This window comes from Procambarus clarkii, chromosome 18, assembly GCF_040958095.1.
Source record: "Procambarus clarkii isolate CNS0578487 chromosome 18, FALCON_Pclarkii_2.0, whole genome shotgun sequence".
In the NCBI taxonomy this organism is placed as follows: domain Eukaryota; kingdom Metazoa; phylum Arthropoda; class Malacostraca; order Decapoda; family Cambaridae; genus Procambarus; species Procambarus clarkii.
The window spans coordinates 19,418,505-19,445,842 of NC_091167.1; the positions used below are offsets into that span (position 1 = coordinate 19,418,505).

Here is a 27,338-nt window from a genome sequence, read left to right on the forward strand (position 1 = left end):
GTTCAGTGATCCTTATTTCCTAAGCGCTAGTAGGAGTTAAGAATGACGTCATCAAAATTTGTTTCTTATTATTGAATTATTATTATTAAAAATACAAAAATAATATAGTCGGAGAATTATATAAATAAGAAAATTTAAGGTTTTCTTAATATTAATTATATAAACTGGCATACACATGTTATAAAATGAAATGGAAACTAGTGACGTTTTCATGACGTCATTAGTTTCTCTCCTCAATGCCTAGGAAAAACAATACAAACCAAGTCCTACATTGGAGAGCACGTGAGATCGTGCGGTGTTACCCATATGCTTCTGGCGCTTGCTATTTACAGGCGGGATTGTATAATTGGACTCTCCTAGTGGTCGAGTAGACGAAAGAAGACTTTCAGGAACACAAACAAGTTTGGTTAAGACACGAGCAGCATGGCGGTAAGTATTTGTGCTCGTAAAATCAAATCGTTTTCATAATCTTAAACCATCCAACTTTTGGATGGTTCGGCAAGCTAAATTTGGCTGCCAACTAAAATGGCAGTAATAAATGTCACCAAGGTGTGTGATGTTGGCAGGTTCAGCGTGTCTGATATTAAATAATGTTTACACAAGGTCCTTGTAAGTCAAGTATTGGTTGAGATACTCTTTAGCCCATCATGGTCCAGTTGGTAGTGCCTGTGCCTGAGAAGTTTGGGTATGCGGGTTCGATTCTGTCGTATGACTGCAATATGTTCGCTTAAAGTTTCTTCTTTTGATTCATACTATAAGTTTGCAATAAACTTAATATAACTGTTTTTCAGTCGGCTGTCAACATCGACAACTTTCTAAAGTGTCTGGTAATGGCACCTTTTTCCCTAATACAGTGCACTAATTTCATTACAGTTGGCACTGTTATCATTACAAAATGTCTGCGTTGCATTGTCTGGGTAACGATGAAGTGATAGTCAGGTTTTATGGCTTTTGATGTTTTATTTACACACTTTAGGAAGAAATGAGCCTAATGAATTTGATTTTCTGTATTAAGTAATAATGGATATGTTCATTAATAATATAGGCATTTAATATTGCTATGAAAACAATTCTGTAAGACAGAATGGGAAAGCATGTCATTTGCACATTTATGTAAGTTGACCATGAAGTACAGTACTGTACTGTGTAGAGTACAGTACTGTATGGAGTACAGTTGTGATTTACCACAAGGTGTATTGTATGCTTTTAATTTTTGCATGTATGTCTTTCGCTAGCTTGTGCTGTATTAATCAAATGCTGTGTTCATATCCTTCATTTAATATGTTCATTGTTATTTAGTAAAATGACAGTCTGTGGAAGTAGAAGTCCAAAACGGTCTGAAATGTTGTCACCTTTCCTTTCTTTTCACGTGTGGGATGTGTGTCTTAATTATCAGCAATGTTATTGTGACTTACTTTCCACATAGACGTCACACTTATAAGTACGGAAGGTTTGAGGGAGAGAAGATTGCTTGCTGCTTCCACCATTGGGAGCCGGTCGGCCGAGCGGACAGCACACTGGACTTGTGATCCTGTGGTCCCGGGTTCGATCCCAGGCGCTGGCGAGAAACTATGGGCAGAGTTTCTTTCACCCTATGCCCCTGTTACCTAGCAGTAAATAGGTACCTGGGTGTTAGTCAGCTGTCACGGGCTGCTTCCTGGGGGTGGAGGCCTGGTCGAGGACCAGGCTGTTGGGACACTAAAGCCCCGAAATCATCTCAAGATATATCCTACCACAGGATTTTCTTCCTATTTTATTAGAGGCTAAATGTATTGTTTGGTACTAGATATTACAGTATGTTTGAAAACATTTATAGTACAGTACTGTAATTATGTTTGGTTAAACTTTATTTGATTATGCTTGTATATGAGTCAAAGGAGGCTTGCTGCCCTTTGGACAATTTTTTTCTATAGATGGTGATCTTATTTAATTTCTGTTGAGACGTTAAGCTTTGATATGACACTTTCCCATCTTTACAGAAGCGTGGCAGAACATTGGCCAAAAAGGCCAAGAAAAAGGGTCTATCTTTGGCCAAATCTTCAAACATCCACAAAAACAAGATGGCCAAACGTGGTATTCTCACTGACGCCCAAAAGAAGAAGAAGAAGCAGTTGAAGAAAGAGAGAAACCAGGTAAAATATGCAGAGCAACGCGAGGAGAGGAAGCGGATCAACAAGCTGATGGACCTTTATGAAGCTGGAGAAGAAGTTTATCCTCTCTCAGGCGAGGTGACGGGTAAGACCACACCACTCGGCTTATAACTGTTTACACTTGATAATCTCAATCTTATGGGCCCCTCCTCTTTTTCAAGTTAGGTGATCTTTTGACTTCAACAAATTTATTTCCTGGAAAGTCCAAACCGAACAAATTCGCTATTTTTTTGTTACACAAATTTTTTTTTTTGCCTCCACCAAAGCTGCGGCTTCTTTGTCTACAATGAGGTCATCCCCGCTGTATTGTTTCTTGGCTTTCAGCCGGGTTGGTCTGGGTGCTGGGTCTGCCAGGGTACCACATTATGTGTTGCATGCCATGTAGTGGGGTCCTGTATTCCTACCGAGTTCCCCCAGGTTATCTGGTAGAATTTCCTTGACTAGGTCATTCGATGTCAAGGAGGAAGACATGAAGGCTGGGACAGCAATTTGGGTGGCAGTAGACACCCAGGCCACTGAGCCTGACTGGAAGAGTGGCTTGTTTCCACTGACAGTCATTGAGGGAAAGGTTGACAATTTCTCCTAGAATGGTCTTCAGAAGGATGTCATACTCTCCAAGCTTTGGGCTGTTGTAAATAGGTTAGCCTTGGAAGGGATAGGCATCTAGTGTTGAGATAAAAGCATCATGATCATCGATGTCACTTATCCAATTTTCCATCCTCCCTAGGTGTGTGATTTTCATTATCATATACATATACAAATAATATACACACATTCATACATACATACAAATACACTTTAGGTTTGTATTGAGGTTCAACCCCAAGGTTGAACTACTGATCTTCTCCCAGATGTAACCCCACAACAGTTAACCAACTCCCATGTACCTATTTACTGCTAGCTGAACAGAGGCATTAGTTGTAAGGAAACATGTCCAACCATTTATGGGCAGCCCTGGCATTAAACCTGGCCAGCCCCGATTCTGAGTTGAAAAACCAAGCTAACCAGTAGGATTCAGTGGGATTATACAAGCCACTGGGTTGTAAGGCAGGTTGTAAGCTTGTTAGATTATACAAGCCACAGGGAATATAGAAGGGTTGGGGGTTATGCAAATAATTGAGATTGTATTAGGGACGTGAGTTATATAAAGAGATATAAACTCAAAGAAAAGAAGCTGGACTTGGTTGGGCACGGCAGAATGGGCCGACGGGCCTACTTCGATGACTCGTAAGTCTTATGCTCTTGTGTTTTGTGGAAGACGGGCTTCATGTAAGACAGATGGTTATTACACAGAAGAATGTAAATATAGATTTAATGGATGCATGTTGTGTTTATATTAGTGTCCAGGTTGTTTATGTGAACTCTGAAACATTTTGGAGTTGTGCACAGGAAATCAACACTCCCACTTGGACTAGTCGGTAGAGGGACAGCCTCGTTTCTTGCAGGGTTGCCATCCAATCTCAAGTGGTCTAAGTGATTGAGCACCAGTCCTTCATGCCATCCTCATATCCCTTCCAAGTGTTCTATAATCATATTGGCTTCCCACTTTTTCCTGATGATTACCTTACCTCATAGGAAACATTTAATGGTTGTAATTTTGAAATCATATTCTATGCAAACTTCTAAAAGTATTGAATGCTTGCAAAACTCATTTAGACACATTTTCTTCCAGGAGAGGAAATGATGAAGATGATAGACCCAGAAGATCTCTCATACATGGTGGATAAGTGAGTATCACACCTGTGCCTAGATCATTATTTTTACTGTTTACGATAAACATTAAGCCTATGTACAGGTTAGGTGAGCATTACTACTATATACAGGCGGACATTCTCTCTTGTAGTATAGATTTACAAGAACGTGTGGGAACTATACAACAAGATCGAATTCCGTGTTTTTTAAATCTTCTGGCACATGTATTGAGTGCAAGTTTGAACCCACCATATGATTTCAATATGTTCTCATATTCTCATTTGCATATTTAAAATTAACAGCAAAATTGTTCTTTACAATTCTATATACGTACTGTATTTGCTTTTTATATTTTAATGCAATTTAATGTTGTGTTCATGTCTGTCTCTGTAAGCCACATTGCAGTAATTTGTAAACTTTACTTACAGACAAAGTGTCAAGAGGAAGCATAAAGAGACGCAGGAAGACAGTGGCATCGAAGCATATGACGACGAACAACGAAGCTTTGACAAAGACCCTGAGAACCAAAATACGAAGCATCTTCTGCCATTTAAGTCGGACAAAGGCATTATCCCAAGATCCGTGGAAATTAAAGGTTGGTGTATGGTGCTTGGTGGACTAAAGTGTCAGATGCAGAGTTTAATGTGCATTATTGGACTGTTAGTACTCATCTTCGATATTATTGTTCTAACTGTTATCATCATGCTCATCATCATCAGGACAACCTTTCATTGTAATTTTGATGTCTGATTATAACAAATATGTTCACAGAAGAGTCCGAAGAAGAGGAGGAGGAGGCGGCAATAAGCGATGAGGAAACAAAAGAAACAGAAGAGGAACCCAAAGAGAAGTCCACAGTTGAATTTTTGGTAGAGAGGCAGAAGAAGCTGGAAGAGAAAAAGGTGAAGATCGGCTGCCTGGCCGCCAACTTCATAGAGGAACCAGAGGAGAGGGTATGTACCAATCTTCCAGGCCTAATATTTGGTTTACGTTTATCGGGATGACTTTTATTGCTAATTGGTATGTGCGTACATGTGTCTGTGTGTATATATTTGTCTATGTATTTCTTTATACAGTGTCTATATATCTCTCTATACAGTATATCACCATCTCTATAGCTCTCCCTGTATCTCTCTTGATAAGGGACGAGAATGGATTGAAACATTGTCAGTTTCATCTCACGTGTGGGTTTAGTGACATAAAAGACATGGGATCACTGGATTGTATCAAGCATAGACTTACATATGATGAGTTTGGGTGGATGTAAATAGCTGCCTTGTATGTGTGTGAATAGGAGCTGCCTCATTTGGGCCAATAGAAGCTGTCTCATATGGGCCAATAGGAGCTGCCCCATATAGGCCAATAGGAGCTGCCTTATATGGGCCAATAGAGCTACCTTGAATGAGCCAATAGGAGCTGCCTCGTATGGGCCAGTAAGAGCTGCCTCCTATTAGTATTAATATTAGTATGGGCCAGTAGACCTTCTGCGTTTTGCAATATTCTTATGTTCTAGCCTGCATTAACTTAGGGAGTTGTGCAGGCACATTTTGAACACGTCAGTATGTAGGCTTTTTTTTAAATGAGAGAGATGGTTGGATAACTTGATGGCTAAATATTTTTGAGTTTAACATGTTATTTGATATACAGTACAGTATATATATACATTTTCAGTTGTCGGGTCTGTCCAGTTTAGTGCACTTCATGGACGAGTCGGACCCAGATGTTGCCATCACCGTCAAGAAGTACGCAGCCCTCAGCCTGTTGGAAGTTTTCAACAATATCATTCCCTCATACTCTATCCAGACTCATAACTTGGAGGAAAAATGTGAGTCGTGATGTTGCTGCATGTTGTAGCTGGGGGGGCTGGGGGGGGGCCAGATCCTCCAGTGCCCCCTGGGCTATGAAGTCAGCTTTGTCTTTGTCACTGACACAGATAATGGTGGACAGCCTCTGTAGTTCTCCCAGGTCTGTGCCATGGGCCAACAATTATTCATTCTGCCTCCACCATGTTACCTGTTGGGTTGATGACACCTACAGCCCTGAATTCTGTGGGGTTTGCCCTCCCTATGTGGCTCTTCTGACCCTCCTGATGAAATTTTAGCTTATCGGGTAACTTTTTCTTTTTGGGTTTGTTTCACCTACCTTCAGAGATCTCATTTGTATTCCCAGTTTTATGCCCTAGAGCTGTGCCCCTTGAGGTTCTCTGATGCTATACACTTAAGATGCTTCCCATCTACCCGGTCATATCAGTCGTAGAGTTTTTGAGGCCTACCAGGTACCACAGCCAGAACCTGGCCCTTTCACAGAGGAGCAGCGAGCAGTGACATTTTGCTAACTCACCGAACAAGGCAACCAGAAAGTCAGCGAGTCAAAACAAACCACTGCTGTGTTCAGAAGAGATAGCCAAAGCCTCAAAACCTGCCTAATTAATAACCCCAACTATGCAAACAAACTATTGAATCTTTCACAACTCTTTCAAAACTATCATGAGCTTATTCACCCCACCTTCCCCCACTCGTTTGTGGGGGAGGGGGGGAGGGGGAGGCTCACCACCTACTGGGGTCTGAAGATGTCAATTCTTTCACTTGTATAGTGGGTCCTGGGTCTCCTATTTTCTGTGCAGCCTCCTCTGTTCGGCTAAGAGGTTTGGTGTTTGTCCTTGATGGCTTTTCCTTCCTGTACAATGCTGTGTAGCATGAGCATGGCTAGTTGAGTGCTTGGAGCGGCATGTGCTTAGGGTTACCTTTCCTGAGGGCTCTCTACTACAACCCATGCATTGCTGCCAGAGTTGTCTTCTCTGGAGTATTTGGGAGTTGCTTGTAGTGGCCCTCGCCCACGGTGAGTCGAGTCTTATTTATTTATTTATTTATTTATTATTATTATTATTATTATACTTGTTTCTTCTCTATCTTAACTCTGTCTTAACAAATTGCAAAACAACTTGAACACCCCACATTATGTCAAGAATGACAAGGATGGCTATGTAGAGAAATGAAAACAATTGAACTAAAATGTACAAAAATCTTTAAAATCCAGGAGAGGCAAATAGAGAAAAAGACCATCAGTGAAATAGAGAGGAATTTGAAATACTTTTTCTCCAATGCAAAACCTACAAAAATTACTTCATCTAGTATTGGGCCCCTGCTCAAGGGAGAGGAAACTTTCACATATAACAACAAAGACATAAATGATATTCTGGGATACAGTACGATTCAATTTTCAGAGGGCCCCTAAACACACTGAAGATTGATAACCGAATGTGTTACCAACATCAAATCATATATCAGATGTCACCCTAACCCCACTGAACTTTGAAGTAGCCATAGACCTAAGCTATGACATAGATACACAGGGTCTATGCACTTTTTACCAGGCTCTGATTCCTGGAATTCCATATTCATCAAGAATTGTACAGTACTAAAAACACTATTGCAGGCCCTAAAAATTTATTATCGACAACCTAGATACTGGTGGTATCCATGATATACTAAATACAACAGAGATGCTATCACTCAATAAAAAGAGGGAATAAAACAGGCAGAAAATGATTGACCTAATATCTAATATCACATATCACTAATATCACACTATTGGGCATTTTGTTCATTTGCAGCTGGCTTCTTTTCCTGGTGAAGAATGAGTCGGTTGGCTTCTGGAGACGTCCATTACTTATTGATGGTTGGTTAGGCCGGGTGTGCATCATGCACCGTGGCCAGTGGGAGCTCTTTGCCATTCTATTTGTGCCACCAATTCTACTTCAGTGGATGCTTTGTGTTTGGATCCTGTTTCCTGGGTTCTCTGTTCCAAGACTCATGTTTCTCGGGTCATCCACAGTGTTAATGAGTATCCAGCTTGCAGTCTTCCCTTGTGCCCACGATATTCTGAAGTATGGAGCTCTCACAGCTGTGTTCGTTAATAGTATATGTTATAGGCTTATATTTGGATGAGAGGGTTTTGGCAGCCCAAAATTTAATGAATGTTCTGGGCCTCGGTGGCCTTGGGTCGTCTCTGTCGTCTGGAGGTCTCTTCTTTGTCTTGACTTTAGCGGTTCTTCCTCCTCCCTGGTAAGATTCCATGTGTTCTTCCTTCTCCATGGAGAGTTAGTTTCAGGGAGCCACAAAGGCCTTCCCACAGAAATCCAGTGTTGAATGTGATGAAATGCCACTTTATGGGTGAGCCCCACTGTCTCCTTGATCCTCTCTCCCTCCCTTCTAGGTTGACAGGTAAGTTTAGTTTGTGCATCTGCTCCAAAACTGATTACTCAGACTTTAGAAGATGGTGGTACTTTCCCCCCTTTTCTCCCCAAATGAGTGGGGCAGGTGGGGCCAACGAGCTCATGCTAGTTTCGGGAGATCCAATTGTTTGTTTTCATTGTTGGGTGAGTTCATTAAACCAGTTTTGAGGCTTCCGTCTCTTCTTCTTCTTCTTCTTCTTCCTTTTTTTTTTTTTTTTTTAGCCAGTAGTAGTTTGTTTCAACTTGCTGACTTTCTGGATGCCTTCCCCAGTGAGGTGGGGAAATGTCACCGCGCCCTGCACCCCAGTGAGGGTGGTCAGCCTCTGGCTCTGGTCCCCGGTGGGCCTCAGAACTTCACAGCTGATGTGACCTGGTAGATGCCAATATACACCTTGGTGTATAGCTTCATGGAGCCACTGGGGCTCACCCCAGACATTGTAATTTCATTACATTCAATGTTGGTGCTTTAGATATTTTCTTTGTTTTTAACTTAATCGAAGCAGTGAGATATATGTACAAAGTAATCTGTGAAAGGTTTGATGTTAAATATATCAGAAATTCTTATTTGAAATTTCAGCAAAATTGTGTAGCTGGGAATGGCATCAATTACTGGCCTTAAAGCCAAAGATTCTATCATACTTATTTACTCAAAAAGTGTTGCTGCCTTTTAAATTATGCCGAGTTCATGTAATACCTGCATACATTGTGGTACAGTATTTCCAGTTTTAATATGTAGCTTTGAATCTAACCTAAAGTACATTATTACTAGTATACCCAAGTTGATACCCATTTTCCCACAACATAGATACCACTCGGTAGTCTTCTGGCTTGGTGCATTCACTGGATAATTACTTACTTTAATACACACTTTTTTTTTTTTTTACATTTCAGTGAAGAAAGAGACTAAGAAGTTGTACTTTTATGAAAACCACATGTTGTCAGCCTACCAGATCTATCTTAAGGGTTTGGAGAGTATGTTAAGTAATGACAAGAAGAAGATGAAGGAAACTAATCCATCTCTCAAGGTACATCATTGTAACAATTCCCGTTGCAGGGAGACAGGAAGCCTGTACTTAGGCTTATCCAGGTGCCCCCCTAGGCCAACTACTGACCTTCCTTAGGATGCAACCCCACAGTAATTTGCCTAACTCCCAGTTCCTTATTACTGCTAGGCGAACAGAGGCATTAGGTAAAATGTGACGTGCTCGTCTGTTTCAGCCCTGCCTGGAGATTGACAGAAATGACTGGGTGAGTTTCCTTTCACCTAATGCCTCTGTTAGCCAGCTTGTGGGGTTGCATCCTGAGGAAGATGAGTAGTTTGACCTTAGGAGGACCTTAATACAAGCCTAAATAATATATATACCCAGGTTTCCTATCCCTAACAAACTGAATGATTAAATTATTATTAAAAGTAATAAAATTGCTTTCAAATTGTTTATATCTAGCAAGTAGCTTAAGCATGCTAAATTTGGTAACTGGCAAAAAATGGGCTCTGAGAAATGAAATTGCTCTTACTTTTGCTAAGCATAGATTTTATTTATACAGGTGCCAAGGTTTACAGCATACATTCTCCTTGGCTTATCATATTGATACTTAACTATATTACTGGGGAGAGCCACCCCTTGTGACTCCCTGAAGCCACTATCACTGACAGGGTACCACTACTTGGCCGCATCAGCCGTGGAGTTCTGTCACCTGCCAGAGACCTGAGCCAAAACCTGGCACAAGGAGCAGTTACATTTATACATGTATGTATGTATGTACAGTATGTAACCACCGAGAGAACAACCAGAAAGTTATCGAGCCAAAATAAGCCACTGCTGGCTTCAATAGAGAACAGGCTTAAAAATCTCCGAAAGAACTCCCTCCAACTATGTAAACAAACAATAAAAATCTTCATGCTAGTTCAAGCTCTTTCACCCCGTCTTGCCACTTGTTAGAGGGAAGGAGTTCCCATTTGTTTTTCTTCTCAGTGGGTAGTTAGCTTCATTGAGCCACAAGAGGCTCCCCCCAGAAACCAGCATTGAATGTAATGAAACACCAATTTCTAGGTGAGCTCCCGTGGCTCCCTGACACCCTCCATCCCTCCAGTTCGTTGGGAGTTTGGTTGTATCTACCATAGAACTGAGGGTGGAGTAGCCCGCTGACTGTGGGCTGCCTCCCTCATCCACAAGTGTGGGAGGTGGAGCAAACGAGCTTGCGCTAGTTTGGAGAGATTTAAATTGTTTGGGTTACATAGTTGGGAGAGTTCTTTCTGTTGTTTTTGAGGCTATGGTCTATATTGAAGACAGCAATGGTGTGTTTTGACTTGCTGACTTCCTGGCTGCTTCTCCAATGATTACATAAATAAATACTGTATAGATAAGTTTCTGCTCCCTGTGCCTCTGTTGAGGAGGTTATCTTGAGATGATTTCGGGGCTGTAGTGTCCCCGCGGCCCAGTCCTCGACCAGGCCTCCACCCCCAGGAAGCAGCCCGTGACAGCTGACTAACACCCAGGTACCTATTTTACTGCTAGGTAACAGGGGCATAGGGTGAAAGAAACTCTGTCCATTGATTCTCGCCGGCGCCCGGGATCAAACCCGGGAACACAGGATCACAAGTCCAGCGTGCTGTCCGCTCGGCCGACCGGCTCCCTGGCCCCCTAGGCCCTCCCTAGGGGGCCAGGTTTTGCATCTGCTCTCTGGTAGCCTGTCAGCCGGGTGGACAGCGCTTCGGATTCGTAGTCCTGAGGTTCTGGGTTCGATCCCCGGTGGAGGTGGAGACAAATGGGCAAAATGTTTCTTTCTGCCTGATGTCCCTGTTACCTAGCAGTAAATAGGTACCTGGGAGTTAGACAGCTGCTATGAGCTGCTTCCTGGGGGTGGAGGCCTGGTCGAGGACCGGGCCGCGGGGACACTACAGCCCCGAAATCATCTCAAGATAATCTCAAGATAACTTCAAGGTAAGTGATAGAACTCCATGGCTGATGTGACCTATTAGTGGTACACTATTAGTGATAGTAGCTTCAGTGTGCCACCGAGGCTCACCCAGAAATTGACGTTTCATTACAATCTACACTGATTTTTTTTTTCTGTTCGCACACATTTTTCTGTCTGTATGCATATTTTTATTTTGTTCTTTGTCAGCAAATGGGACTGGTAGCACTGCGGTGTCTGGGGGAGCTGCTGACAAAACACAGCCACTTCAACTACACGACCAACATCATGCAAGCTCTCGTTCCCTTCCTCAATCATCACGATGACGATACTTGCTCGTTGGTCTTCTCGTACCTTACCAAGCTTTTCAAGGCAGATAAAGATGGCCGCCTCTCTTTTGAAGTTAGTCACCTTTATTATTTTGTGTATTTTTCAGGTACTTATATCATTGTTGAGAAATAAAATATTTTTTTTTTTTTTTTTTTTTTTTTTTTTTTTTTTTTTATAGATATATACAAGAGTTGTTACATTCTTGTAGAGCCACTAGTACGCGTAGCGTTTCGGGCAAGTCCTTAATCCTAAGGGTCCCTGGAATACGATTCCCTGCCGCGAAGAATCGTTTTTTCATCCAAGTACACATTTTACTGTTGTGTTAAACAGAGGCTACAGTTAAGGAATTGCGCCCAGTAAATCCTCCCCGGCCAGGATACGAACCCATGACATAGCGCTCGCGGAACGCCAGGCGAGTGTCTTACCACTACACCACGGAGACTGCTAATAATAGTTTGTTTGGCTGCAATCAGACCATTTTAGGCCAAACAAAAGACAGTGTAGGGCAATACTGTATGCTCTTGGAAGCATCACATTTTGTAGGAGGTAATGTATTAATCTGTATTTTTTTAAGTATGACATGGAGGTTAGAAAATTACAGTTGCATGACTAAAATATTAATGTGCATTTTAGTGGGGTAATTAATAAGGATGTATGGTAGGTTAATTATTTAGGTTTTATGCAAGATGCTTATACAGAGCTTCTTGACAACAATCAATATTGCCTGTGAACAGGTAGTATTATATATGTTTAGCTAGCAGAATGTTCAGTAATATGTTGATTGTTTGGGATGCGTGTAAATGTACGAACACGTACCGTAGTACTGAACGGGGTGAGACTAGCTTGAGCTGCCTCGTCCCTTTGTGTGTATTTATATCTCAAAAACTTATTTCAATTTCAATGTTCAAACAGTTCACCAAATACAGTGTGGTGTTGCTGCTGCTCAAATGGACTGATTACAGTAGATCCGAACACTGCATCTGAAGTACAGTACAGTGAAGTGCATCTGAAGCTCTGAAGCATTCATTGTTCGTTGTTCCTTGTAAAACATTTGACTTCAAAAACCTCTTGAAGAAAATATTTATATTTAAATATTTTATCGATTTGTTTGTACTAGATTTGGCCCCAAATTCAGTCCATTGAATGCCCGAACTCATTCCTCTAAGAGATGTCCATTATTGACTCTTGTGATCAAACTTACGGCCACACTAGAACATTATTGTTTCGCTGCATCTGGCCCTCTGTAGGCCAAGCTTCTTTTGAGCATTGGTTCACTGTATTAATATTAATGCACATTATCTTGAGATGATTTCGGGGCTTAGTGTCCCCGCGGCCCGGTCCTTGACCAGGCCTCCACCCCCAGGAAGCAGCCCGTGACAGCTGACTAACTCCCAGGTACCTATTTACTGATAGGTAACAGGAGCATCAGGGGTGAAAGAAACTCTGCCCATTGTTTCTTGCCGGCGCCTGGGATCGAACCCGGGACCACAGGAGTGTTCTGTCTGCTCAGCAACCGCACCCACCGCTCAGCCACCGGCTCCCACGGTGCATTATGGATCAACAATAAATTTTTCTATGATAGTAATATACATTTTGATATAATAATACAAATTGATAGGCAATAAATATAATTTTGAGTTGTGTTCAGAAGATATCAAGCAGCATTAGAATTTGTTTGTCAGTTAGAAATTTTTTATTAAGTTGTGAAATTTAATTAACCTTGAAATGGATCAGCTAATTAAAAGTCCTGCATCGGAGTACACATGACAAAAAAAACAAAACAGCATTCAGTGTAATGAAATGCCAGTTTCTGACGAGTCCCAGTGGCTCCTTGAAGCTACTATCACTGTGTGTGTACTGTCTACTAGGTCGCATCAGCTGCCGAGTTCTATTGGCCTAACAGGGACCAGTACCAGAACCTAGACGCCTCACAGAGGCACAGGGAGCAGTGGCATGTAGTTATTTATGCCACCACTGGGGAAGCAAGCAGTGCTTCCCCAGTCATTGAGACAACCACTGACTGGGTTGTCTGTGGTTAATTTGAAGCAACCAGTGCTTCAAATCAAGTCAGTGAGGCAAAAACAAGCCACTGCTGGCTTCATTAGAAACCACAATGTCTAGTACTGCCAAAAGAACTCCCCCAACAATGTAAACAAATTATCAAAATTTCTCCAGCATGAGCTCATTCGTTCCCGCCACTCGTTTGGGAAAAGGAGGGAGGCAGCCCACAATCAGCCAGCTACTCCACTCAGTTCTATGGTACAGTTAGATGTAACCAAACTCTCTGACAACCTGTAGAGGGGCAAGGTGTCAGGAAGCCAACGGGGCTTACCCAGAAATTAGCACTTCATTACATTCAATGCTGATTTTCTGAAGGGAGCTCCTTAAGGCTCCCAGAAGCTAACCACCCATGGAGAAGGGAAAACAGGTGGGAACACACCAGGGAGGAGGAAACACCACAAGAGCCAGGATGAAGAAGACACACTTTCATGAGAGAGACAACCGAAAGCCACACAAGGACGCCAGGGCCCCAGGCACATGAAATGAGACACCATGCCTCCAAACCTCCACACATGAATATTAGCCCAGGACGTGTCCGTAAACACTGCCGAGAGAGTGGCATATGTCCAAACACCACATGTGCAAAGGTAGACTGCAGGCTGGCTAGATTTAATAACACTGTGGACGACCGGAGAAAAACCAGCCTTGGAACAGGGTGTCAAGGCAACAGAATCGACCCACATGGGATCCACCAAGGTAGAATCGATTGCACATAGGTGGCAATGAAGAGCCGCCACCGGACACAACACATGATGCACCCTTGAGCAAACCAACCAAACATCAAAGACCGTAAGACCCCTCCAGAAGGAAACCGGATTCATTCTTTGCCAGAAAAGAAGGAACTACTCTCAGACGAACAGACCGCCCAATAGGGTCAGAAAAACAAAACCCTGTTGCCGGAGAAAAGAACAACCCTCATCCACCCAACAACTGGAAGCTAAGGAAACCAAAAACAAAGATTTAAAGAAATAAGCACAGACCAAAGGGGACACTCTAAACCAAAGAAAAGAAAAAATGAAAAAACATTGTCTAGAGACTGAGCAGGCTGGAGGTAAAACAACACACAAGACAGCTTGTGAAACGGAGCCAAAAGCGTATCGACCCCGAATGACAGCGGCTCCGCCAGTGCCGCATGATACGAGGCGACAGTAGATGGCACAAGATGCCAAGCAAGAAAATACTAGGACAGAAAAAAAAGAGCACTGCACACTCAGAAACCGAAGAACAATGACAAAGAGACAGGAAGTAGCAAAAGGAGATCCATGAAACCTCACAATGTTGCTGTGATGGAGACTGCAGGTTGGACACCATCAACATTCACCTGATCACCATCTTATCTTGAGGTTATCTTGAGATGATTTCGGGGCTTTAGTGTCCCCGCAGCCCGGTCCTCGACCAGGCCTCCACCCCCAGGAAGCAGCCTGTGACAGCTGACTAACACCCAGGTACCTATTTTAATGCTAGGTAACAGGGGCATAGGGTGAAAGAAACTTTGCCCATTGTTTCTCGCCGGCGCCTGGGATCGAACCCGGGACCAAAGGATCACAAATCCAGTGAGCTGTCCGCTCGGCCGACCGGCTCTGACCGGCTCCATAGACATGCTTCAGAAATATCAGATGCGAAGAACAAGGAGTAGGCAGAACCAGTGAAATATGTCCCTGGGCCAACTCTCTAAAAGAGGCGGAGGCCCAGGAAAAAATGCCTGAGCTCAAACACCAAGGAAGCAGCATCTGAAACCAAGATTGAGCCAACCACCAGTGATCCAGAAAGAAACCCCTCCCCTGATAGGACTTGAACCTGGTCAGGGCCTGGAGCAACAGCCAGACTGGAAGGATGAGAGGTATAGGAACCCCCTCCTCAACCAGGCCACCGAAAGGCATCCACTCTGAGGGCCTTGTGATTGGCGAATGGTTCAACATACAATGGAAAGCTCTGAGACCATGTCGATGTGGGGCCTTGTAGCCTGGTGGATAGCGCGCAGGACTCGTAATTCTGTGGCGCGGGTTCGATTTCCGCACGAGGCAGAAACAAATGGGCAAAGTTTCTTTCACCCTGAATGCCCCTGTTACCTAGCAGTAAATAGGTACCTGGGAGTTAGTCAGCTGTCACGGGCTGCTTCCTGGGGGTGGAGGCCTGGTCGAGGACCGGGCCACGGGGACACTAAAAAAGCCCCGAAATCATCTCAAGATAACCTCAAGATAACCTCAAGATATGAAGAGGTCCAGGAGCCTGAACATCTCACAAAACCTCAGGAAGGAGGCAGCATTGGTGGTCCACTCCGTGGAAACAGGAAAGAACCTGGACAAGTTCCTTACCGTTTTTGATAGAGTTGATTGAGGATTGGCCTCACACGCGTGGGGTTCACAGTTCGAGACCCAGACAGTCCAGGTGCTTGGATCTGTTTACATAGTTGGGGGAGTTCTTTCGGCGGTTTTCAAATCTGCGGTCTCCATTGAAGCCAGTAATGGTTTGTTTTCACTTGCTGACTTTTTGATTGCTTTCCCATCACTGGCATAAATACTGTAAATGAATGGCACCGCTCCCCAAGCCTCTGTGAAGGGGCTGGTCTCCAGTAACTTCGGAATGCTGCAAGTGATGTGACCTAGTAAATGGTTCACTATCAGAGATAGTGGCTTCAGAGAGCCACAAGAGACTTACCCAGAAAATAGTTCACAAAACTAATGTAAAAAGAAAAAAAGATATTGGTAGATTCGAGCACACGTGGTAATTACAGATAGAAAAATTGGAGCTGTTTAAGGGTTAAATACAATACTATATGTACTTATTTCTGTCCCTTAGGTGGTGCAGCGGATAGATCAGTATGTACGCAGGAGAGCATTCCGAGTTCGACCAGAGGTTTTAAAGGTGCTTCTAGGGCTAAGAATCAAGGATACAGTGAGCTTGGATAATGAAATTGAAGCCAAGCTCACCGCCAAGCGGAAATTAACGCATAAAGAGAAGCTCATCAAAAAACTTGTTGACAGAAATCGGCACACGAAGTCTAATAAGGATGCAAAGGTTAGTTATATTATTTTGTACTGGTAAAAATTAGTGTTAAATTAGATAGTTTGGTAAAGGTTAGCATCATATTAAAGAGATTGGTAAGAGTAATCTTACCAATCATTATATTCATTATATTAGTGTTTGGTAAAAGTTAGCATCATCATGGCCAGTCGTGCCTGGCCGGGCTCAGGGAGTAGGAAAAACTCCCCAAACCCTCTCCAGGTATGTTTCAGGTATCACCTTAGATTGTGTGGTAAAGTAAACGACACCTTAAATAGTTTGCCAAAAGGTAGCTTCACGTTCGATAGTTTGATTTATATGAAAAAAATATTTAATGCTGTATTGGAACAATAGTGAAGTTGATAATTAAAGGTGATGAGAGTTGAAGTAGTGGACAGCCAAAGTAATGTACAGTAGTGTACAACTGGAAATTACTGTTTACAGGGTTGTCTTGCCTGACTGTTATCAGTACTGTCTAATAGGCATGGTTGGATTTTATTTTAGGGAGAATACCTGGGTCATACCTGCTTCCCTATCAGTGCTTATCTATCAGTGACTTGAGGAGAGTGAGCGCTGTCTCCTAGCTGTTTATACCTGGCACACTAATTACCCATCTCAGTATTATCATTGTCATCATATTTCTTTTCCAAGTTGTGGATGGAATTGGCTTTAACAACCTCTTCAATGCATTCCACTTTGCTACCACCTGTACAGGGAATGAGAACTTCCTTACATCTCTTTGACTCAATTGCATTTCCAGCTTCCACCAATGCCCCCCTTGACCTACCTCTTTTTAATTTAAACAGGCTTCCTTTATCCACTTTAACTATCCCCTAGATCTTGTTTATAGTTATCATATTCCCTCTGTTCCCTCCTCTAAGGTTGTAAGGTTGAGTTCCTCACAGCTGAGGCTTCTTGTTTCTGGTACTAATCTGGCGGCAATCCTCTCAATTTTCACGTTTCTGTTTATGCTTCATAAGGTATGCTGGAGCCGTATATTCAAGTAATGGTCTCACATAGGCAGTGTGTATTTACTTGAAATGCCACCTTGTTTAGACTCTTTAATAACATTTTTATGTTTGCACAGAGAGTAATCACACTAATGTGATGTATAAATGAGGAAATCCTCATCACGGAACCTCATTTTCTCATTCTTACGTTTGCTAACTTCTCACATGCTGCTGATGATATCCTGTTTACGTGAGCTTTTGGTTTTAGTGTTGGGATTATGTCTATCTACTCCCAGCTCTTTTTCTCATAGTGTGTTTCTTGTAATTGCCTTCCCCTTATGGTATATTTAAATACAGAGCTCTTGTCTCATCATTTTCATTTTCACCATGTGTGGGTTCTAGGAGTTCTCCTATTCCCACAAGCCCTGCCTGGGTCCAGGATTGACTTACGATAACTTGGTTCAACAGACATTTACTTGGATTGGGTCCAACAGACAAATACTTGGAGTGGGTCTAACAGATAATTACTTGGAGTGGCCAACTGGTCAACATACCCACTTCAACCCATTTGGTCCAGCACTTCTTGCAGGAAGGTGACAAATTGTTCATTCATTATTTGATGTAAACATTCTGTTGGTTGTTTTTTCTCCAGGCTTTCCGTAAAAAGAGAAAGTTGGAGGAACAAATGAAAATCATACACAAAGAGAGGGCCACAACAGTACGCAAAACACATCACACAAGTGTCATCCAGTTGGTGTTTGGCTTGTTTATCCACGTACTAAAGAGACGACCCAATAACAAGCTCATGGGAGTTGTCCTGGAAGGTCTTGCCAAGTAAGTACAGCAGCGATCGCTAGTAATCTTCTTACTTTTTTAGTGTGGCTAGCATGGAAAAAGAGGGAATGATGCTTGGCATATGTAATGTCGTTCAACTTCTCATGTTGCCTTCCATGGGAAATTTATACCGCTGTAATCTTGTAAATATCCACGGTAATATTTCATTCCTTTGTGTATTAGATGTAAACTATTTCACATGAATTACCACAAGAATTGCCATTCACGTATTCTCTTCAAATAAACTTATGCCATTCAGTCCTGTTTAATGCTTCTTTTCATGATTTGTCGACTTGCTCGTTATATCTGTCCACTTGTCTCTCTCCCGCTGTCTTAGAACTCACTTATATACACATTTTCTGTGGGGAGCCCCATCGGCTCCCTGAAGCTATCTGAACTGACATGTGCTATATTAGTTTGGGGTCATGAGTCACAGGAGTCCCTTTGCCTACTGGGGACCACGAGCCAGAACCTGGCCTCCTCAGAGAGGCGCAGGGAGCAATGGCCTATGAGCATTTTACATTTAAAGTATGTCATAATTGCCATCAACAGGAGAAGGCACCCCAGAAAGATAGGGGAAACATAACAGATCACAGTCTGGACCACATCCTACGTCCGAAAAGAACAAAAGAACTCCCGCAGGAAGAAGGTAGAAAATAAACAAGCATCATGTCATCCAACTAGCACTTCTGCGCTTTATGTGCCCCCCCCCCCCTTCCCCCTATGCCCATCGGTGAGAAGGGGGAACCGGCTCGGGTGAGCTGGCAGCACACCACCCAAGTTTTTTAACAATGAAGGCCATCGACTGGAGGGAGGGTGTCAGGGAGCCTCCAGGTCTCGCCCAGTAAATGGCATTTCATTACATTCAACGCTGGTTTTCTGTGGGAAGCCCCGTAGGCTCCCTGAAGCTAACTATTCACAAATAGGTAAAAAAAAATGGACTTACTCGGGATGCGGCAGCACTGCAGGTCTCAAGGCAAAGTAGAAATCGACGGCTGTAACAGGCTCCCCAAAACATCACAAGGCCGTAGAGGGCCCGGGATGTCACCTGGCAGCCAGGACCCCTGTTTGACACATCCAGGTTCTGGTTTGTGGTCCCTGGTAGGCAAAAAGAACTCCTATGACTGATGACCCCAAACTAATATAGCACATATCAGTTCAGATAGCTTCAAGGAGCCTCTGGGGCTCAACCAGAAAATGGCGTTTCATTACATTCAACGCTGGTTTTTTTAGCACTAATTATCCTTTCACTCCACATGATTATGCCATTTTGGGCACATTTCTTAGTCATAGGAGTCACGGAATTATGTACTTCACATTTTCCCATATCAATGTTATTCCTTATTTCATCCATCATTTAATATCCTAAATACTTTTCATATTGACCATCTCTGCTATCCTAACTATATTTCTTCTGTTTATACTGTACCTGGGTATCATGGCTGTGCATTATGGTTATAAGAATCACTCCTATGTGTAGCTACATACAGACATTAAGCAGAAATACATATACCTATTTTGTACTTTGTAGCACAGCCATAACACCACCAAAGTTTATACAATTAAATTTAACCAAACTCGATTCCTTCTTAATCATTTTATTAGATGAAAATGCAGAATTGTTCACAAGCATGTTCACAAGCATTCATGTTCACAAGCATTGTATTCTGAACACTGAACACTGCTTCAGGATATTATGCATAAGTAAAAACATGCAAAATAATTCAATCCCTTCAACTGAATGCATTAATTTTAAAGGCAAAAATCAACTATATATATATAGCAAAGCAGAGGGGACGAATTGAATTACAAAAGTTGTTCTTTGCCAGATTTGCACACTTGATAAACATAGAATTCTTTGCGGATTTGCTCAACGTTCTGGGTGTGCTTATGGCAGAAGGTAGCTTGAAGTTTCGCGAGTCTCTTCACTGCATCCAAGTGGTGTTTACCATCCTCTCGGGCCAGGGGGAGGTGCTCACCCTCGACCCCCACAGATTCTACAAATACTTGTACGCCAATATGTTCAACTTGAGTGCAGGTTAGTATTCTGTGCTTTCATTTTTGGGTTAGAATGTGTGTCATGTGTAAGAGTCTATTGTTAAACAGCATTTTTACTTAAGACTTTTTAATTAACTAATATGTCATGTATTTAAGAAATCCTTATTATTAGACAGAATTTCTAAGGGAGGTGGGGGGGGAGGGACCCATGGGGCTTCCTGAAGCTATCTCGCTGAGATGACTTATGAACTACTAGGTCACATCATCCATGGAGTTGTGTTTAGCCTACCAGGAACCAGAGCCTGAACCTGGCCCCCTCACAGGTGACACTTTGCCTAGTGGGCCACTAGCACCTTTCCCCTAGTACTAGTGGGGCCCCCTGGTACTAGTGGGGCCCCCCTGGTACTAGTGGGGCCCCTGGTACTAGTGGGATCCTAGGCCATGGCTTACTTGTACTAGTGGGTAATCCTGCTTCCTGTCCCTGACAATGGGAATTATTATATAAACAGGCTTCTTGTTCCCAACAATGGGAATAAAATGTATAATCTTTTTCAGGTACAAACCACGATGATGTCTTGTCTGCCCTCGAGTCCGTGAAGCAGATGCTTGTGGAGCGGCGTAAACGAGTGAGCATCGTGCGAGTACAAGCCTTCGCCAAACGCCTGGCCACTCTCAGCCTTACACTCCTCCACAGTGGTACCATTGCCTCCCTTGCCATTCTCCGTAGCATATTATTGGTGAGTTTGTTTTAGTTTTGAAGTCCACTTGACGTTGCTTAGCAGTTCACATGGGAAGGTGCCCTATAGTTTTTGGAACACCATAAGATACCAGATATCTGCAGGTCAAATGCTTAAAGTAGCTACTAGTTATATGTGAAAGAAAATGTGCAAGCCGCAAGTGTTCCATTATTACAGATGTAAAGATAATATATGTAGTGGTAGAATACTGAGCGATGATCATAGGAAAGAATGTGACTTGAAGTATGAGCTGCATCACAGATTGATATGGCTAAAGAATAGAATTTTGTTAAGGAGGGCTAAAGGATTAGTGTGTTTTCTTTCAAATAAAAGAGCAGAATTTCACATGAGTAAAAACAGGCATTTTGTAAAATGTGATGGGCTTAGTGGAAGATGAGCTGGAATTAAAACATAATTTTTTTCTTTAAATTAAAGACATTTAAGGGGAGATTTAAAGTTAAAAATTTAGGAAGGGAAAACATATTTGGTTGTGTTTTGGTTGTATTGTATAAATCCCTGGCAGCTAACAGTAAACAGTCACTTGTTTACTATTATGGGGGGTTCTGGAAGTTCTTCTACTCCCCAAACCTGCCCTTTGACTTGTGAGAGCTTGGTCAAATGCAGGTACTGTAATTTAATGTGATTTCTGAAGCAAAATATTTGGGGTTTCTGTTGAATTTTATGATGTGTTTACTTATTCATGCACATTTCTTTCAATTGAGTCAGTTCAGCCATGTTTGACTCCCCATTTTCTTTTTGCTGTGCTGCTAAGTGTTAATAGGCATGGTTAATTTGAATTTTTTTCACCATATTATATGATTCAAGATAAGTAAAGCAAAGTATAAAGCATGTTATAATTGTATCAAATATGTATTTTATATATTATCTCAAGCGCACTTGCAAGACGAGTGCTGAACCAACTGGGTTGTAATGGATATATGGGCCTGTAGGTCAATAGCTTTTAGATCAAGTTATCACAAGACAAGTCGGGCGTGGGGAATAGAACAACTCACGGAATCCACTCTGGTTATACTCCAAATAAGTGGACCTGGGTTTGAATCTTGCATATGATGGGACAACTGGGCACATTTTCCATGTGCTGTTCACTTGTGTTCATCCAGTAGTATTGGGGAGCTACTGGCAGAATAATTGTTGGAGTTTATTCTGGGGAAAAGCGTGAAGCTGAACCAGTTTCTGGCCGAAGTAATGTGCACATTTTGTATAAGAATTGTATAGTTTGTAAATTGCCTTTCAGAACCACCCAAGCACCGAAACGTTGCTGGAGACCGATTCTGAGGGAACTAGTGGCATATTCTCGGCAGAGGTAGAAGAACCAGAGCATTCTAATGCTGCCGCAACTGCTTTCTGGGAACTGCACTTATTGATGGTAAATCTTGGAATAATTTCATTATATTTGTAAATGAATCTAACAGTCCTACATTGACCTCTATTGCATCAGTATATTTATAAATGAATCTAACACTGGTATATTGCATCGGTATATATGTAAACAAGTCTGTCATCCATCTGTGCTATATTAGTCTTCTCAGCTTGGCACCTTTTGATAATTACTTACGTATTGTCCTCTCTACTTTCATTAAAATGTGTTGACTACTTTTATTACTTAAAGAAATCACATTAACTTGATAGCTTCTACTGATTTTCTCAATGATACATGAGAAGGATTCGAACCTATGCTCTGGGTACTCCCAAGCACATGCCTTAAACCACTACACCGCGACATGGTTAAAAGCATTGCAACTTGGTATTCAAATGAATTGTCTTGGGTTCCTGAGGCTTCCACTGAAGCCTTACCTTCAGCTTTAGGGTTTCACACAAGGTCTCTTATTCACTCTGGCTTGTAGTCTAAGAATTAGACCTCCTATGCTTCTTGTCAATTACACAAAGAAATCTCATTAATGTGATGTGTCAATGAGAAAATCAGTAGGAGTCATGAGGAGGATTCAAACCTTTGCTCTAAGTCTAAGGCTCTTGGAACCTATGCTCTTGGGAGTACCCTGAGCATAGGTTCGAAGCCTTTCCCTGGCTCGTACTGATTTCCTCACTGCTTTTATTATCATCAGTACCACTTAACTGACCCTAGACCTATACTTGGTCACTAATCAGTCTCTTCGAGCCTTATTTTTCACAGCCTTATTGGTTTAGCTTCATTCTTTATAATGTTATTTATATGGCTATAGCCCTCTTCTCCCCCTATCTTTCGTTTACCAGTTAGTTATATCCAAAACATTATCTCTCGGCCTACTGCGAACTTTTCACTATGTAGCACTTGCTGGTAGCGGGTCCCACTCTAGAGGACCTTGAGTGTACACATACATGTGACGGTCAAAGACGTGAACAAGTATACCTATTTAATGTAGAGCTTGCAGCATGTGGTATTTTGAAATTCATGGAAAGCTGAACAAATCCACAAGGGCCGTGACGAGGGTTCGAACCTACGTCCGAGAGGATCCAACCCTCGTCACGGCCCTTGTGGATTTGTTCATTTGATGCATCACGCTACTGTGATTTCTGTGTGTCATAGGAAGCTGCTTTTAGTGAATGTTTTTGAACAAAATAGTATACAGTACAGTGGTGTGTGTGACTTTGTCTCACAATCTAGGTTCACAAGTTTGATACCCAGATGGGACACGGATAGTTGGGCATGTTTCTTTTCACCTAATGCATCTGTTCACCTGACAGTTAATAGTAACCTGGGAGTTAGGCCGTTGTTGTGAGCTGCATCCTGGGGAAGGTCAATAGTTGGCCTAGAACACACCATGAGCCGAAGAACATGTTTACTGTCCCAGACAACAGGGGACAATACCAAGATATTTTTTCTATTTTTAATCATTTATAACTGTATATAAGGCATCAGTTTGTATTCTTTTTTTTTTTTCTTCTTTTTTTTTGAGATATATACAAGAGTTGTTACATTCTTGTACAGCCACTAGTACGCGTAGCGTTTCGGGCAGGTCCTTAATCCTATGGTCCCTGGAATACGATCCCCTGCCGCGAAGAATCGTTATTCATTACCAGTAATCCCATTTTTATGGAATATGAGGTTTCTCTCATTAAATTATTACTCTGCATAATGTGTACCACTTGGACTGGACAGTAGAGCGAGAGCCTTATTTCTTACAGGGGGCATTCAATCTCCGACTGTCCAAATGGTTAGACACTACATATTCTGCTTCTCCGTCCTATCCTAAATACTTTTCTTCATGCCCCTTCTGAGTGCTATATAGTCACAATGGCTTATTGCTTTCTCCTGTTAATTACCTTACTTTTAGCTTTTAAGAGATTGTAAGAGTTCTCTTGAAATCTCGATTTATGTTCTTGATTCCATGTTCACATCCTGAAGATTCTGTTCACTACTTTGAATCCCTGAAGGTATTCTTTGTTTCTAAAGCTTCACTCTTATGCTTACTTTTTCATTGTTTGTTAAAATGTATTTCTACATTTAATGTACATTTAATGTACATTTAATGAAGATAAATGTTAAAAAATTTCTAGCTTATAATCACTGAATTTCAAAACCTCTCGCATAAAATAATTTTGACAAACTAACAATCAACTACTCGGTAAATTAATGATCTTTTCCATTGGTCTCTCATATCATGTCTTCCATGTATCCAGTATATAAATAGAATAATTTGATAAATGCTTGTGTTTTACGATTATTAGCATTGATTTTTGGTAGCATGTCATTTGTTTTTGGTAGTCTGACCCATGAGTTGACATCATCCTAAGTCAACATTAGTACTGATTCTGAAATATATATATATTGCAAGTGTTTATGTGCAATTTAACCATGGCACAGTGGTCTTCACAATTAGTGTATTATATATCAAGAGTATTTTATAATTGATATAGGCCTAGGAGAGGTAAATAACTTTTTTTATAAATTTAGTTTGTCACCTGTATTTTGTACTGCTGATGTCTCATGTTATGTCTCGTGTTTCAATCTAGCGCCACTACCACAGCACAGTCCGCCAGATGTCAGAGCACCTACTCCATGGAGCTCCTCTCCAGGGTGAAAAGACTTTACCCTACACCCTTACCAAAAGGTATGCACACAGACTTTGTTTACCTCAGACAACTGTTTATTAAAAGGGAATACTTTATGAAATTATTGAATTGTTCACTTTTCTGGGAGGGCTTTCCATGGTAGCTCAAAATCCCGTTCTCTTGATTTGCTACTCTACAAACAAATGCAGCTGTTTGGCCTAACCAGAAATGTACGAACCCAAGCAATCTACCTAACCTATCACGGCCATGACATAGAAAATGACAATATTAAAGTACTGTAATTTTTACTTATGTTGCATTTTTAACATTGCAGTTTTGTTAAAAAAAATGCAAAATATTAGGCAGTAGGACGGTTGGGCTTAGGGACCCACCAGAAACAGACATTTCATTAAGATTGACACTTGATTTTTTTGTAATGGCATAAATGAAATGTTTACCACCACATTTTCTCCAACAGATCAGTGGACGATCTTTTTGAGGGATACGACCCATCAGAAATGAGATTTAATCCTGCTGTTCCAACTCCAAGCCAACACTTGTCTAACAGGTTAAACACCAAGACGAAAAAGATTGCAAAAAGAATAAAAGGTGAACATTGGATTACAAACTATATGACACAGGAGACTCAAAGTGTGCTAATGATGTGTGATTCGGCAAAAGATACAAAAATTCCACAGTGTGACAGCATGAACGGTTATCCCAAACAGAATGGACTCTGTTTAACAAATTCATCTCTCGGAAAAGTATCTTCGATTACCGAGCTAGATAATGCCAATTTTTTTAAAGGAATGCTGTTGAATATGAATATGGATCAAATTCCAGATCAAATAATGCCAGAAGAGAAACTTGGTGAAGACTTCACATTAAGTCTCCTTAAAACTGAATCTAAGTCATCATAATCGTCATTATCATCTCGATTCTCACTTTGGTGGAGTAATGTGGCTTCACTGATGCATCTGCAGTCAACGTCAGTATGTGACCTCAATCTGTACATTGGAGGAAATAGGGAAACACTATAACAAAAATAGGAAGCAGTATAAAAGAAAATAGGATGTGGTATGTAAAAAAAATAAGGGAGTTGTTAACAGAAAATGGTATCCATCTATGTACCATATCTTTCACACTACACAACATGACAAAGAACCAGCGTCATCATGCAGCTGGTTATCCACAGCACCATCTTGCCTCTTGAGAAGACTGGGTGTGTAATGATCCTTGGGAGCCATATACAAGCAATATACCGACTACACAACTTGCTGCAACCTAGCCTTGTTCACTACTATATCTTGTGTACAATTAATCAATCAATCCCTGCTTCCTATGCTCATTTCCTCAATGTTCCGTTCCTTTCCTCAAATTATCGTGGTACTTTCCTCAATCTTGTAATTTTATGATGTTTGTGCTCCATATAGAAATTTGACATTTTACCATAAAATCATTAAAACTTAAAGGTGCTTCTGGGGTTCTTTCTCTTTTTCTTTTTCTATTTCTCTCTTGAGACTCACTGGATGCTTTTCTTACAAAAAAAAAAGACTTGTCCAATGATATTTGCTTTTGCCTGTGTTTTAAAATATTTATAACACAGTTTGTCACAGCTTTCTCAGGGAGGGGGGGATATTTTTAAAGAAAACTTTGCAACAATTTTCATTTCTGTTCTTTAGCTCGAGACGTTTGGTTGTGTTGTGTACTCAACGGCAATTTTTACTGGGAAACTGACTCGGCTATTGAGAGTGTTTACGTTTGAGTGTTGAGCAAATGAGCACAAACACAGCGATCAGGTGCTGAATTATTCGAGGTGGGAACCATTTGAGTACCAAGGTTCCTCTGTATAATCACAGCTCTTTTACAATCTTGACTCATTACAACATCCCACTTCTGGTAAATTCTTTACACATGCTCCATTCCTTTCTATACACTGCATTTAATAATTTCTAAATACATTACATCTCATCAATACCTGCAGCAAAGTTTATGATATTCAGATTTAAACTTTTGGCAATTCCAGCCATCAAACTTTATCCAAGTTTTCATATCACATATTTTCAATTTTCTGTTCTCGACTTTCTCCCATGTTCATCTTTAATATTTCCATTGACCTCTTTACCGACCTTTCTTCATATCCATACTTCTCTCCCGTTTTCATAGTAAGTATATAAATATGCAGAGTAAATTACAATAACATGGCTGAAAATTTGACATTTTGTTCAGTCCTGGACCCTTACCAAGTCATATATAGAGTATATTAATTTATTATTTGTGTTTCCCTTCCCTCAAGACATGTATGTTATTTATAACAGGCAGAGTTCACAATCATATGGCAATTTTAATAAATAATGGATAAATATCATCTTCATATTCTTATCCTATTAAATGTTTTCACTAGACATTTTGTATTTCTTGT

At 41.4% G+C, this 27,338-nt stretch overlaps 1 protein-coding gene across 1 annotated transcript; it reads left to right on the forward strand.

Moving 5' to 3' along the window:
- The first annotated feature begins 251 nt into the window (after positions 1 to 251).
- On the forward strand, positions 252 to 27,282 carry Noc3 (Nucleolar complex protein 3). The gene is made up of 15 exons (XM_045736945.2): positions 252 to 429; positions 1,980 to 2,235; positions 3,823 to 3,877; positions 4,271 to 4,437; positions 4,614 to 4,795; positions 5,514 to 5,667; positions 8,968 to 9,101; positions 11,203 to 11,394; positions 16,183 to 16,401; positions 17,989 to 18,170; positions 20,000 to 20,208; positions 20,724 to 20,905; positions 22,161 to 22,292; positions 24,878 to 24,975; positions 25,395 to 27,282. Exons 1-15 carry the CDS (start codon positions 424 to 426, stop codon positions 25,834 to 25,836), a joined length of 2,610 nt encoding a protein of 869 aa, XP_045592901.1. The 5' UTR covers positions 252 to 423; the 3' UTR covers positions 25,837 to 27,282.
- Positions 27,283 to 27,338: the final 56 nt, after the last annotated feature.

Bases quoted from the DNA above. Each gene is read 5' to 3' on its own strand.
- Noc3 (XM_045736945.2), top strand. The intron at 3,878-4,270 runs GTGAGTATCACA...CTTTACTTACAG, and splicing joins CTCTCATACATGGTGGATAA to ACAAAGTGTCAAGAGGAAGC. The intron at 24,976-25,394 runs GTATGCACACAG...TTTCTCCAACAG, and splicing joins CCCTACACCCTTACCAAAAG to ATCAGTGGACGATCTTTTTG.